Here is a 15516-nt window from a genome sequence, read left to right as displayed (position 1 = left end):
TTAAATTGTAAAGCCGCTGCCGTATGGGTGAAAACCAAAAGGACAATTATTCTTTTGAACAACATTTATCTGGTAGCAATCCACTGAGAGCCACTTTAGCGAAAAGCATTTTCTAAAGCTTAACCTTGCAATTCTGTATGTGATACAAAAAAAGCATTTGGCTGGATAAAACAATCTTTATCTTATATGTCCACGTAATTATCCCAAGAATTTACTAATGTACACAAATGCCCGCCCATGAAATCCAGAAATGCTTAAAAAAAATTCGATTAACTGCTCAGAAATCTCGGAGGAAAACCAAACTATTGAGCTGGCAAGTGGGTGAGGCACAAAAGGATTGTATCTCCCTTTTGTGCCCTCCCAGCTGAGCCATTGAACTATCATTTCTCAGTGAGACGTCAGCCCCATTTTGCTGTGCAAAGGAATGTCATTTCTGCACTCGGGAAAGTTTGTTCCTCTGCCTTTCTGGAGACGGGGAACAAAAGGTGAACCTGCACGGCAGATGCCACTCATCATGACTGCATTAACACCGCCAGGCTTCCGTCAGTGAAGGCCGTCGGGCTCAGAACAGACACCACAGGACATTATTCATTCAACATACATCCAAAACACTAACTACTTTAAGCACAGGGAAGGACACACTCCTAAAATGGAAAAATTAATTAATCATTGTATGATTATATGATAATGGGAAATAAAGAGTCCAAAATATGAATAAACACAACATGGAAATATGTGATGGTGAATCTGTTGATTGCTTATAAAGAAAGGGTAAAATTGTATATTTTGCAGATGAGGTAACGGACTGATGCACTTACCCACTGCTTATCACTCTTGGGTTCAAACAACAGCATGCAGGGGATATGAAGACAGGGCAGGGAAAAAAAAAAAAAAACAGAAATATAAATGAAAAGTGAAATTAAAGTTTTAAATGCACTATATTGGAATGAAATGCTGATTATGACAGAAAAAAAAAACATATGTTCTGAAAAAGAAAATGCCTGCACACGGCACAAACACAAAATACTAGGGTGGTCTTGATTAAGGTATAATTGACAAACATGATATCCAATATAAAAGTAAAATTATGCCTTGTTTAAAGATACAACAGCTGATTATGCAGAGACGAGTGGTTACAAAGGCAACCACACAAGTCGTGCGTAGACACTGTATTGGTTTTCTCAATCAGGTTATTGGGGAAAGAACTTCCAGGGTTCTGTGCTTCACTCACTGGCGCCAGAAGGCTATTGAATGAAATGAGAAATACAGCACACTCTTCATACTGAGCTATACTGCACACGGCTTCCCAGTTCTCACCCTTGGGATCCACTGTATATGCTGGTTATCCGTCAGACTCCTTTGAGTCAATTAGACCGATAAAGAGGATAAAGGAATGCTAATCTGGCATATTCCCCTACTAATAGATTTTTTACAAAGATTTCTTCCATTTATTTTCTGTAAATACCTACCCCTTAACTTGGGAGCAGCTATCTCAATTAAGTTATTTGATTGTTCAATTGTTTTATGTCATATTTTAATTAACTACAGTTATCACAAACAATGAAAAACTAATCTTAGGAACAGCTCTTGAAAAACTCCAATGCTAAGCTTTCCCATACACACAAATTCAATTTATATGTTACCCAATCATATCCCAGATCACTCTCACTTTTACAGGGCAATGCATTCCGTGACCCCAATTTACACAAGTAAATAATTAGTAGAGTTTGTTTCTATGACAACACATACCACATCCTAATCAGATGATTGACCAAGGTTGTAAAACACAACTTTTCATACATAGTATTATGTGTTCATTGGTGATACTGTGACTGTACTGAAGGTCTCTGATGGGCTATGCATGTTTATTATACAGTTTATTTGCTGGGGAATTTTTTGCCATCATCAAGTAATTACAGGACTAATTTTTCTAAGATCAGATCTTCCTGGAGCATAAATTTTTCAGAACTGAAAAAAAACAGGCAGATAAAATATTATTTAGCTTATTCACTTTGTAGATACATTTGGAGAACATTTTATATATCCATTTCTAGAGCCAGACATTGAGGAGTTACATGCCAAGTTTCACACCTGGGACTTGATCCTGAAACCTTCTGGTTTTAAGCCCAGCTCCTTAACCACTACTCAACACTGCTGCCTAGTTTCTGCTCCTAGGGAAAACTCGAGACTGACAAAGGTGCTTCCCGCAGTGAGGAGATAGCGTTCTTTGAGGCGGCAGTTGATGAGGGAAGCTTAAGAGCAAAGTGAGATTCACCTCCAGGGACACTGTGAATGAATAGGCTGCAGGTGGGACTGGGGCTCTCTTCATCTGAAGGTCGAGTATCGCTAGTGGAGGGTCACCATGACCACAGACTAGGGAACGCACGCTCTACCGAGAACACCGAGAAGATGGTGGGGGGGGGGGGGGGGGGGGGGGGGCGCAAAGTGAGTAGCACTCACTACTTCTGGTCAAAAGTGGCAGGCGGGAGCAGAGAAACATGGGGACATTTTATTACGCTGACTGGGGTATTTAGATAGCTGAGATTTGTACAACTGTATAAGCAATGACACAGGTAGTTGGGCAGGCGGCCTACATGTTAGGTCTAGTTGACATATCCATTTCTCACTGTAATATGGGTGGTGACAGTCAATAGTGGCCAACCAAAAGCTAACACTAAGTGTATCAGAAATATATTTAATGGCGCATTAAGCTGGCAGCAGTGGGACGAATGTGCAGTCGATTACAATTGTACAAAGCCTGACTCATCAAACTGCTGGCTTTGACTCGTCTACACACCTGCCTACATCTCCTTTTACCACTGAGTCTCCCCACAGACTGGGCTCAGTACCTGATGTGTGCTCCTTCACATGTCCTGGGGATACTGTAACTGATATTAACAGGGGAGCGGTACCAGGTGATTATAAACTGTATTTATCCCCGGGGGTGGTGGGCTTATGTAGAGAAAGTATTCACCTTGATGTAAATATGTACAAAGAGCAAACAATGGATTGCACTCTGTAAATCTAGCTTCAAAAGTAGTTTTAGTGATGTAATTCTCAGTCCCTGGATCCTGCAGACAGTTGATGGTTCCTGCAGTAGAAGGCCTACCTCCTGGCTGGAGTCCAGTACACAGAGTTTGGAGGCCTGCTTCTTGGCATCCATCAGCACGTTGAACATGGTGCAGACGGACAGAGACACCCGGAAGTCCGTCGACTTGCTGGCCTTCTGCATTTTGGAATCGAAAGCAGCTTTTGTTCTGGTGGAAGCAATAAAAGGCCATTTGAAATGGGTAGTCTCTGGGGACCAATTAAAAACAAACTGTCTCGTTCTCCCCAGCTCCATCGTTTTCTCCTGAAAGTCATTAACGGATGAACACTGAACGGCATTAATGCACGTCGCAAATGAACGTTTGAAGAGCATTCATAATAGGAAGTTATTTTTTTCACACTACACAAACAAAGGCCACTGAAGAACAATTGAATCCTCAAACAAAGATTTACAAGAAAAAGTGATATATTTTATCTTGTCTTCTTTGGAGAAGCCAAGAAACCAGCCTCTTGACAGCACGCAGACTGTGAAATTAAAGAAAATGGGAAGAATTCAAAGTGTGAGAGAGCCGCATCGCGGTGTGTCACAGGAGAGGAGGAGGTACGGAGTCCAACATTTTGTCACAAGGGGACAGAATGGGACAGGTGACAGTTTGACCTCTGACCTCTTGACGCAGGCCTCCACCATGTCGCTGGCCATGAGTTTCAGCCTCTGCTCCAGGTGTTTGGCGAACTCCGGCTCTGGCCAGTGCAGGTCCATCATGAACACCTGCAGAGCGTCCAGCTTCCAGAAGAGGTCCTCCGAGGTCGCCGAGCCATTACTGCCAATCAAACCCAGCAGGATATCGCATCACATTTTTGTTTTGACACATACAGTGGTAGCTACAGAAATAAAGGGATTTTTTTGGAGAGTGTAGAGTCACGTTGAGAGCTTTTGAAGATGAAGAGACAAGAGATGCTGTTTATCCACTTTAAAACATGGTGGTTAACACACATACCCTTCTGCTGATAAAGACATAGCTCTTATTCCTTCTGTATGTTTTTATAGATACGCCATATGCACGCAGGATGGTACATGATTACATGTGTGTCTATTTATCCTTGTTACTTGGGCTTCAGGCAGCAATGCCATTCTGTACCGTGAGAAAATAAGCCCTAACAGGAAAACAAGAGAAAAGATTTAGATCATAGCAAGTGTTTGTGTGTCAGGTGTCTGTGCTTCTGTTTCCTGTGTTCCTCTAGTAGTTGCTGCATCATGCATCAGAGAATCCAAATCATACTGCCCTCTTAACAGCCAGCCTTCAAAACATGTCCTCATCCAGCTGTAGGCCTAGCATCATTTTACATCTTTACACCTTTTCAGGAACATCGCAGTTAACGTAAAATTTCTTTGAAATGAGTTATTGTTTACATCGTTTGGATCATTAAAAACACTGACACAGTGTCGACTCGGCATGTTAAACACAGTTCAGAGCTCCCCGCCTGAGTTCCGTGGGGTCGGGGGTGACACACCGCCTATCTTGTGACACAGAGACAGATGGACTGCCATCGCCTGGCTCTGCCGATGTGTCTCCCATAGGTGGCAAGGCAACACCTGGCAGCTGGTGCCAGCAGCATCCAAATGTACATCAGCCTCCAGGACCGGGGGAGAAAAAAAAAGGGCACACACGCCTTTAAAAGACTGTTAACTTCTCAAGTGGCGCTCTGCGTAAAGAGTTTGGCAATTCTGAAGCGCAATTACATGTGTGCCACACCGACTCCCCTCTTGCCTAATTAGCCTCTCTCCTTCTCCCAGCTATCCCCCCTCCCCCAACCCCCCCCCCCCCACCCCCACCCGCTCAGGCGTGCCTGTGTGGGAAGACTCCGCTAACGAATAGCTGAGTTCATGCGGCACACAAATCCCAGGGTGGTACAGGGGCCCCCCATACACCTCAATTCTGCCCCCCCTTTCCCACCCTCATCACACCTCAGGTCCCATAAGAGCCCTCTAAAGCGGCTACAGTACACAATTTATACTGCTGGGACTGAAATCCCACAGCAGCGTGATGGAGAGGGGACTCGCACAAAGACGCCCTGTACCTGAGCACATTATGCTCCTGCACTTCTGAAAGAGCCAGGCTGCAATCTTCACGAATTCAATCTCAACCGCATTTAGAATAGCATTAAACTGTTTCCACCACAGATGTTCAAAATTTTCGTGAAATGTGGCAGAAGAGATGAGAATATAATTAAGCGAAGAGAGAGAAAAGTGCGGAATGAAAATTAAGTTTGTGCGTTGAAGTGTTGTACATATTATGAACACCAGCAACAGAGATTAATTTACAAACTCGCATATAGGCACATGTTTACAAGGTTTGCACAATAGGGTTTATAAAGAGATGGTTTACTCACAAAATGTCAGGTAAATTAATTCCTTGCAGGCTACAATTTCAGTAAAAATAAAAGTAAAAATATTTTTTAGTTTCAAAAATCCACCAGAAACATTAGGATTATTTCAAATTCCCTGGCAGAGTTAACATACACATGTCACAACACTGCACAACTCACATAAAATTCACAAATTAAAAAAAAAAAAAACGTACAGTATTGATTAAAGTATCAGTACAACGACAATCAAGCATATGCCTCTGTTGTAAATAATGTAATTTGCAATTACAGCACATGCCACAAGACCTGGGGATGGCCAGGGAGGGACAGTGGTGTCATCCTTTGTTAAAAGGTAATACTTCTCTCCTGCACCAGTAAAGGTGTGTTTGAATATATGAGGGTGCTAAGTAAATGTAGCTACTGGCTGTTACATACACAGCTAACACAACCAGTCCTTTGCAGTGATATTTAACTGTTTTAAATCAGCTACTGGGCATTCTACTATACATGCAGGGCTGCTTTCTTCCCCACCTATAGAGTGAAAGATCTAAAAAAGTCCCTTTCTCATTCCTCCCAGGTGGCAGTGTCATTATGTCGCTGTGATGTTACAGCGACATGATAACTATAACGCTGCGGGGATCTTGCGCGCTAGCTGGGCAGCTTGGTCCAGCAAGCTACAATATTTGCCAATGATCCCCTGGGAAGACAGCACTGCAGAGACGAAAACACAGCGGGCGAGGATGTGATCGTGGTAATCAATCTGGCTCCCCACAATTACTGGGGATACAATGTTTTGGCTTATTAAAGCCCCCCCCCTCCCCCCACACAGCAGTCAATATTCAAGCCATGCACCATCTTGTACAAGCACAATCACAATCACATGCATTGCAAACACATGCTTAAGACTACACACACACACACAACACTATACACATCACAATAAGAGCCAGTCACGGCGGCTCACTCTTCTCCTCCACACTTGCCATTCCTTTGCTCTCTGAAAGGAGTTTTTTTTTTTGCCAGCCATGAAATGCTTGATATCTTTGAAGTAGTCATTTAAAAGAAAATTTCTCTCATGTCTTCAGTGAAGAAACAGTAAGGTCAGCATATGTTCATATTAGAGGTGAAGGTTTGCTTTGATTGACAGGGTTTTTTTAATTGCATAAGGACTAAAGAGCAGGCTGTTGTTTTTCTCAAGTTGTCTAAGTGCAAAACAGTCAACCTGCAGAGGGACAAATCCTTGTTTCCCATTGGCAGAACTTCTGGATTGCCTGAGACTTTATTGGTGTAATTAAGAGTGTAAAAAATTTCTGGAGACCAACTGTAACATCAGAAAATGTTTCTATTGAAGTACATGGCAAGAACAGGTCATTCAGCCCTTTTTAGCACATAATTTTACTTGTAGGTAAATTTATTTCTTTGGCAAGTTCTGTCTCAAGGGATCAAAATGACAGTGACTGCTCTAATCATTCCAACTATTAGGTTACATTATTTATTACATTACATTATAGTAGATGCTCTTACTCAGAGCGACTTACAATTTCATCCATTTACAGCTGGATATTTACCAAGGCAACTGTGGGTTAAGTACCTTTCCCAAGGTTACAACAGCAGTGCCCCAGGAGGGAATCAAACCAGCCACCTTTCGGTTACAAGCACTGCTCTTTACCACTATGGCACACTGCCGCCCATGTATTGATAGCTGTGTGAGAATACATGTCAAATACATGTGTGAAAATTAATTTGAAATAATTCCCTCCGGTGAGCTCTAGGCCATTTCACATTGCGTGAAATAGCTTAACCACTGTCCGCCCTATTAATCCCTTAAGGTTTGACACACTTCAAGCAAATCTCCCGAGCCTCACTTTACCGAGACTCGAGAGATAAAGTTCTTTAAGACACAGGCTCTTGTTGGCGCTCTGTGCACATCTTTCTGTAGCTTCTATGGCTCTCTCAAGTGCTGCAGAGGAGAAGATGCCCAGACAGTGAAACTGTCACACTCATGGACTGGGCCCCTTGTCCCAGGTTCATACACACGTGTTGTCACACAGTGGGCCCATCCACGAGGGCGCAGAAAAACTGGGGATTTGTGGGAGGGTGAGAGGCAGGCTGGGAACTTTGGGCAGCGGCACATTCGGAAGGTTGTTAGTTATTGTCCTGCAAGTAAAAAAAAAAAAAAACAACAGCAGCGCAGAGGCTGAGTTTTCCTTACCCAACCCCCTGTGGGGTGCCCCCCCACCCCCAACCCCCCCAACACTGGACACGTCCATACAATACCTACAGGCTTTACAGAACACAGCATGACCCAGCTGGACTCCAGATCTGTTTTTAATACCATTTCAATTAAATGCATATATCAGTTCTGGCGTCAGAAACAGGGTACGAAAACTACTGCCAGCAACAGCGCTAACACCCGCTAATCAATTTTATAAATCATACAAGGCTGCCTGTTTGGTGCTCGCTCTTTCTCTACCTCTCTGCCTTTTCGTATCCTATTCTCCTGATGGGAGATTGCTCTGCTCCTCTGTGCCGGAATCAGGGCAGGTCACGCACCCCCCGGCCGAGTTAAGTGGAAATAAATGGCCTTACTTGACGGGCTGCCACGTCTCCTGCTCGAAGCCGCGGTGGATGGACTGGGCGATGGAGGACTCCATCAGATCGATGTAGCGGACCACCAGCGGGATGAAGAGGTCCTGCAGGTGCTTGTGGAAAGTCCCGTGGCACAGGTACGCTGGACAAACACCAGACACAAAATCAATGCGGGACGCAGAGGGTTTCAGCTGTTTGGCGGCAGCCATGTGGGAGCTGCAGGTGAGATGTGATATACAGGATATCTGCATCCTTCTCCTCAGTATGGCCCTGATCTCACGGGAGATGGAGAGAGCCGGGTTCACACTGCTGATATACATTACTGCACTAGATGGAGGAATCACAGTTTAGTTCACGAGATGCATTAAAGCTGCTCTGAGACTCACTGCACATGCCCATTATAGCTAGCTAGTAGTAATAAGTAATTCGGCAGTTCACAAACTTTTTTCTTTGTCTTTCTTACATTGTATTCTTGTTTTTAACTACACCAAGATGATACGATACATGACAACAACACTTAAACATTTTCCTCCAAATGTCATGGTACATAGTGAGCACACATACATAACCTGAGGCAGGTCAGTCTCAAAAGACCTGTGGTGGTTCCAGATGTATGTTTAATCCTATATACAGGTGATGGAAGCGCTTGGTGTGAGATATAGATTATATGGGGATGGGATATGGAGGTAAACAGTGATGAGAGTGGGGATCTGATCTTGACGGAGGACAATTTAATTGGATGTGAATGGTAGGAAGGGGCCAGAAAAAGAGAGAGAGACAAGGAGAAAAGAGACCAGAGGGAGGAAGACAGTAGGGGAGACAGAGGAGAGATAGATAAGACAGGAGACAGAGAGAGAGAGAGGAGAGAGAGTGAGAGAGAGAGGGGGAGAGAGAGAGAGAGAGAGAGAGAGAGAGAGAGAGAGAGGGAGAGAGAGGGAGGGAGACGGAGAGAGAGAGAGAGAGAGAGAGGGAGAGAGAGAGAGAGAGGAGAGAGAGTGAGAGAGAGTGAGAGAGAGGGAGAGGGAGAGAGAGAGGGAGGGGTGGTGGTCGCGCTGGGCTTTATTAGTCCTAATTCTACTCTCCTCACTGTGTTTCTTTATTGTTAACACTAGCCTTTTCATCCCCCCAAAGGAATGCCTTACTTCACAACCATTTCACTGGCTCATAGCAGTCATTTAAAATACATTAACTACACTGGAATATTACAAATTGTTACTTGTTCATCAAAAAGTGTATCTATTTTAACAGTGTATCTATTTTAACATGAAATGCATTAAATAGATTTAAAAAACAGAGTTGCAATAATAACAGTTTTTTAATCTGTATAAGAATAGTGACAGTGATTAAATTTGTTTCTATTACTAGACCAACTTAGTGGTTTAAAATGCATTACGTTTGACTACTACATTATTATTATGTATATTTACAAAACATGTTCACCGCATCAAGGCATACAATTTGTAGATTTTCCAACTCATTACCATAATTAAATAAAAAATATTAAACCATATTATTTGCCAAATGAGTCTTCTTTTGCTTCTCTTGTAAACACTAGAGTTTCGAAAAGAGGCTTTTTGTTGTATTCTTCTCCTAATCAAAAATATGTTGTGACAGTACTGATGATTAGGAAAAAGTAATTAAGAAAAATGAAGGGGGAAAATAATCACAAGGACAAATTCAGCTCCACACAATCAAAACAGTTACAAGTTGCCCTTGAATCTGTTTCTCTCTATTATGTGCTATGAACGCATGGATGATACTATCTACTCCATCATCTGAGGACTCTCTTCTTCCTCATATTACATGTCAAAGCCCAGTATGGATGAATCAACGTGCATAGCTTGTCATAACAATTCTATGCACTAGCCACTGGAGCCCTCTTGCGTGGATAACTGTGTCAAAATGAAGGGGACAAAGAGGCCCTCCAGCTAAAGCAAAAGAAACTCAACATGCCCCCTACCGATATCCCACCAGGTAGGCAAACACCATCCCCCCCTTCCAAAAACAGGACCACGACTAGCTTCAAACCCAACACCTGTTTCAATTCCAAAGGTTTCCCACAAATGATTTTCTCTCATGCAAGTGAATGGTTTCTAACATTAGTAAACTGGCCAAAAGGAATGTCTGTGTGAAAACAGACCATGGTAGATCCATGTAATTTCATATGCACATAAAGCAACATGGACACTCCTAAACCTCTTTCCATACACACAGTCTCTTCTAGCATCATATCTGTAATGACAGGTGAAGTCCGCCAGCCACAGACAAACACACCTTCAGTAAGAGGTGATGAAACAACTTGTACAAGGGCAAAACTGACTAACTAATGTCTAACCACTCCCGGTTGACTTTTATTTCTGTAATTTCCCCAGCAGTACTACCTCGTCCGTGTGGTGTTAATTACCATGATGACAATGGATGAGCGCCACAAATTAACCTTTTCTCTTAACGAGACTGTTTTCTGTGGCATTACTGGTGTTAATTAGCGCGGTTAGTGGTGAGAAAATGTTCCAGGAACTTTGAACATGTTATAGACAGCTCGGGATGCGGAGCCGACCACGCTGTGCTTTAAATAGGGACGGGGGGGTCACTCACGGTCAGTCCTAAGGAAGTTGTTGAGCAGCTGGAAGAGCGGGAAGCTATCCCATGAGTCCTGGGGCTGGATCTGCAGTGTAGCATCCATGTCCACACTGTAGAGGGACAGGAATGTCTCGGCGTGTTCCGCCATAATTTCTGGCCACCAGGAGAACGCCTGAAAAGAAAACAGAAAAACATTTAGGAAAGTGTGAGAGAGCGAGAGAGTGTGGAAAACTGGGAATAAGCAAGAAAACGGAGTGAAAGAATGAGACAGGGAGATAGGAAATCATGGGGGAGACAGTCAAAAAGTGGGAGAGAGAGACAGAGAGAGAAGAAAACAGGAGGGGAAGAGAGACGCAGACTAGAAAACACAAAGGAGAGAGAGAGACAGATGTGAAAACACTGAGAACAGAGACAGAAAAACGTACTTAAAGAAGAGAGAGCATAGAAAATGTTAATAACACGACACAACAAAGCGAGCAGAAAGGAAGCTGGCAGGGGGGGGGGGGGGGGGGGGATGACACACCAACCAAGATGGAAATGGCGAACAAGAAAAGACAAGCATCAAGCGTTGGTTTAAAAAAAAAAAAAAAAAAGAGACACCGTTGATGAAATGACAGACAAGGAGGTGACAGAAAGCACAATGAAGCGGCCTTGAAAGGCAACACTACGAGCTCAGACACCTGAGTAAGATAAATTAGCTGGCAACACCACAATGAAAGAACCTTGCAACAACATACACTGCCTCTTTCCTGCAGGGACTCAAAATAATAACACATATTCAAGTGTATGTATAAAAGTTTATTGTTAAGCTATAAAGGAAATGCAGATACCATTAGTTAGCAACGCCTAGAAGGGTATACCTGGAGATATGCCAGCCACTGCTGCATCTGCCATGAAATGATGACAAAAAAAGCATCCCTTATTCCTCCCTTATTTTAATAATATTGAAATCTAACCTGGCCACATCTGGTCTTAAACAGATGGACAGCATAGCTGTGCTATCAAAAGAGCTCGCTGCCAAAACTAAAAAAGAACTCAACACCTCATTCATTTCAGTATTCAGAATTTAGGACAGAGAACTCAGTCATCAGATTCTTTTCAGGGCTCTACCAGTACCCAAAGGAAGACTATGGGAACAAATAAAAATTTGATGCATTTTAAAAATTGTATCAAGATTGCCAGATTTTCAACTCTGGTGTTCTGTAATATTTGCATTGAGACTCTCCCCCTCCTAGTGATTTCAGCATGGCTTCCCCTTAAAATCTCCTTTCTTAGTTCTCTAGCGTTTCACTCTTCTTCTGTTTAAGCCTCATCACTGTGCATAAACTTCCCTCAAAAGATTTTCTGCATCATTTGCGGGATCTTTATGTTATGAGAAAGCTATTTGTAGAATGAATATTTTTTTCTTTTCAATAGGATATTTAATTTTTCCATTCACTCTAATGAAAACCTCTAGGTTGTGATTCAGAAGACTCAATCGTGCACACGACGGAATCCTTCCATATTTGATAAAATTAAGCAAAAACTTTCAATTTGCTGAACTGAACAATGAATTCAAATTGATTTATATTTTTTAAACACCAGGAATTATTTTTTATTCTTCTTTTTCATTTAAATTAAATTAATTAATCTTTTCATTTTTAATTCACTCATATGTAGTCAGTCAATCTGTCTGTCTTTGTATTGGTATCCCTTCCTTTTTGAAGAAGAGTGACCACACTCCACACAGTGAGTGCCGGAGTGCACTGCAAATGAGAGAGTGAACATCTGAATGGGATAATGATTGCACAACTGATCACCTTTTAATTACTGTGAAGTCAAGTTGCTCTCAAGGGGATTTTAATAATGAAAGCAAGTGTTTATAGAAAATCAAAATTAATTTAAAAGAGAAGTTTGGCTGGTGCAGTACGGGTATATTTATTTTTAGTGATGGGAGTTTCATCTTTGCTGTTGTCCGTACTTTATTCCTGTGTTTGACATACATGTGCAGATTAAATATAATGGAATAAATCAATAAAAATAAAACACATATGGCTTTATTTTGAGGGTCCTAACCTGATGTTCTGTTTCCTCTGCTTCTATTGTGAACCAGAATTTGCATTTGAACACACGCACAAAAAGGTCACTCTCAAAACACGTAAATCCCAACAGGCATTTTAAGAATGTTTTTTTTGTCTCCATACACTGACTCAGTCGTCAATAGCTTTCTTTAGCCTGAAAAATGGAGAGCATAGAGACAAGTCAGATTTCACCTTGGCGTCCATTCTCTAACATCCAACAAGGATCTTTCTTCCTTCCCTAACAGCAGTCACCTTATGTAAGGGAAGAAAAGTGCAATCAGTAAGATAAAGCCAGCAAGCCACGGCATGAAAGCAAGCAGAGGATCGAACGGTGTGTGCGCGCAAGAGCGTGTGTCTGCTCTTTGAGAGGGTACGAAGGCCACTCAGGGCTAATGGAGGCATATGGTTTTCACCTTCCCCTGCCTGCATACCAAATGCCTGGCAGCTCCAGCCATACCTGGCCTTGAGAAGGCTTATTCTTGGCTCTTTCAGACTCCTCTTTTCACCCCAATACGGTAGTAAACACCATAAAGAGTGCTTTTAAAACGTGAGATCCTTTATTATTGCACCCCCCCCCCCCCCCACATCCCCATTCCCCGCCCTCCCACGACGTGTGAAAGGCAGCCATTAAGAGAATCTTCATATAACTGATGGAATTGAGTCTATAGAAAGGGAGCCTCTTTCAGAAGGTGTCTGTGATTCTCGGCGGATCCACTCTAGCTGGCAGGGAGTGAGGTCCCGTAGCCTGTGCTACTGCGGAGCTTTCAAATCAATTTACCAGTGCATTATTACCCCCATCAAGCCTCAGGTATATTACAGTCTATAGCTTCCTTCACAATGAGGCCAACAAAAAAAGATACAGGGCTGCTAATTTCCTCAAACTTCTCATCTTACGCACATAAAGGGCACATTGATTTGTTCAGACAACAATACCTGCGTGTTAGTAATTATTTCATATACTTTAACATTCAGGCGCTCTGAATCTCACAATGCTTTCTATTCACAGTATCTGGAAAAGGAGTTGGGAGAAGTGACAAAAGACAGCCGTATGAATTTCTTTTCGCTTTCATGCGTTTACATCCATGACTTCCACAAAGGTTTTATTAATAGATATAATACAGTGAAACATATTATGTGCATGACATTACATAAAGAATGTGTTACGTTTTAAGGCTGTATCAGGAAAAACAGTAGAGGAAACATACAAAAAGCCACACCTCTGTGATAACTGTTCACAACCTGTACATTTTTTTTTAATTTTGAAAAAAGGCTTCACACTAATGCAACTGAAATGTATAATGCAATTGGTAATTTAAGTCAAATATATGAGTTTTTTCTCTGAAATTGGCACAACACTAATTTCAGAGTCTCAGTTAATTTTGAAGACAATTTTGATTTTTACTGACACCACCACATATCTTTTCATAACTCAGAGGTACAAACTGCCCAAAAACAGCTGAAAAGGAGGATACAGTATGTACCTGTCGGAAATAAGCACAAAGGGATCTGGGGAGGAAACAGCTCGTCCAGGAGAACCCTCCTTCTCACAGTTTTTCACAGAAATCTCACTTGAGGCCTGTTGTTGAATTCTTGTTTATTTGTCCACTGCTCAGCTGCACTGCCCCGTTGCGAAGCAGCCCCCGATTCAACACTGTGTTCTTCAGACAGCATCGTTTACAGAGCGCTAGAACCACTGAGGGCTGAGATGTGGCTGGGGAAACGGCACTTTGGCAGCTATTTAAACTGACAACTTTCGGGGGAAAGGGAGCGAACAACATGGACGCTTCTCGAGACTCAAAGGAACTGACAGCACGAGAATTACCAGGCTCACCTACCTCTTTTCCCTTCGTGAGTCCAGCAAGAAAAAGAAACAAAAACACGTTGGAAGATGCTTTGATACATTTCCACAATGTACTGTTCACTCCTAGATTTAATTTGTTGGTGATTTTTCTACTGCGTGTGTGAGAGTTCTGCGGGCTAGTGAAGTACGTATCAGATCTGAACGCCCACTAATATGCAGTCTCACTGCATTAAAAGCTTCAAAGTTTCAGTTAGAACGGCATGTGTGGGGCCTTTTCCATGATGGCCATTTAAATATAATTAGACTCAACACCTCTCCCTGAACAAGTATTTATCTTCATTTATTCCCATCATCACTGTGACAGGAGCATACTGTTGAGGATATAAATAGGTTTGCATATTTGTCCTGAACCGGCGTCTGGAGCCATGCTGCCAGGTATGTAAATGAGCACTGCATTTCAACATGAAGTCAGCACCTGTGGTTGATCAACTTTTACAAAATATATATTAAAAAAAAACAGAACATGGATATAAGAGGTGTGAGTTATTTTCATATGTTGTTATGAAAAAAAAACTGACATCAAGCTGCAGTTTAAAGTTTTTTTTTACATTTGTTTAATTAGTCACTTCAAGAACAGCTACACTGAGCATAATGAGGCAAAAGAATTCAAATTATCTAGTAAATGAGAATATAAAAAAATGTGATCTGATTAAGATCTGACCAATTTTTTTTTTTTTGTAATGATCACAGCCATTTAATTTCCAGGTATACATCTTGCACATACTGTATGATACCAGATTAGACATGTAAATTAATTTGAGAACCTTCATTACTAATGAAACGAATTTCAGAGTAATATCTGTAGTAGTGCTATATTTGTAGTATCAGTGAATGAGTGAAATTGGGGTGTGCTGTCTTACAGAGAATGCGGTTGATGAATGGGCTTTGTGTTAGGATTAAACATACCTCTGAGTGGTGCTCGTCATTTTGTTGCAGAACCTCGATGCACAGCTCCCCAAGACGCATCATGTCCTCCAATCTCTTCTCTGGGGGAGCCTGACTGTTTGCTGT

The 15516-nt window shown here is 42.1% G+C and overlaps 1 protein-coding gene across 3 annotated transcripts in view; it reads right to left on the bottom strand.

Annotated features, from left to right (window-relative positions):
* cadps2 (Ca++-dependent secretion activator 2) overlaps positions 1-15516 on the bottom strand; it is a 108340-nt gene that overhangs the window by 17208 nt on the left and 75616 nt on the right. Inside the window, exons 17-25 of one of the 3 annotated variants that reach the window (XM_036517528.1) lie at positions 15412-15512; positions 14480-14488; positions 10600-10756; positions 8005-8146; positions 7453-7572; positions 5440-5469; positions 3714-3869; positions 3110-3257; positions 819-833 (exon numbers count right to left, since the gene is read on the bottom strand). In XM_036517528.1, coding sequence (XP_036373421.1) covers positions 819-833; positions 3110-3257; positions 3714-3869; positions 5440-5469; positions 7453-7572; positions 8005-8146; positions 10600-10756; positions 14480-14488; positions 15412-15512 — 878 coding nt within the window. The remainder of the gene's footprint in view (positions 1-818; positions 834-3109; positions 3258-3713; positions 3870-5439; positions 5470-7452; positions 7573-8004; positions 8147-10599; positions 10757-14479; positions 14489-15411; positions 15513-15516) is intronic. The other 2 variants (XM_036517529.1, XM_036517530.1) reach the window with 2 other exon arrangements.

This window comes from Megalops cyprinoides, chromosome 23 (genome assembly GCF_013368585.1).
Source record: "Megalops cyprinoides isolate fMegCyp1 chromosome 23, fMegCyp1.pri, whole genome shotgun sequence".
Classification (NCBI taxonomy): Eukaryota; Metazoa; Chordata; class Actinopteri; order Elopiformes; family Megalopidae; genus Megalops; species Megalops cyprinoides.
This window is presented reverse-complemented; position numbering and strand designations above follow the sequence as displayed.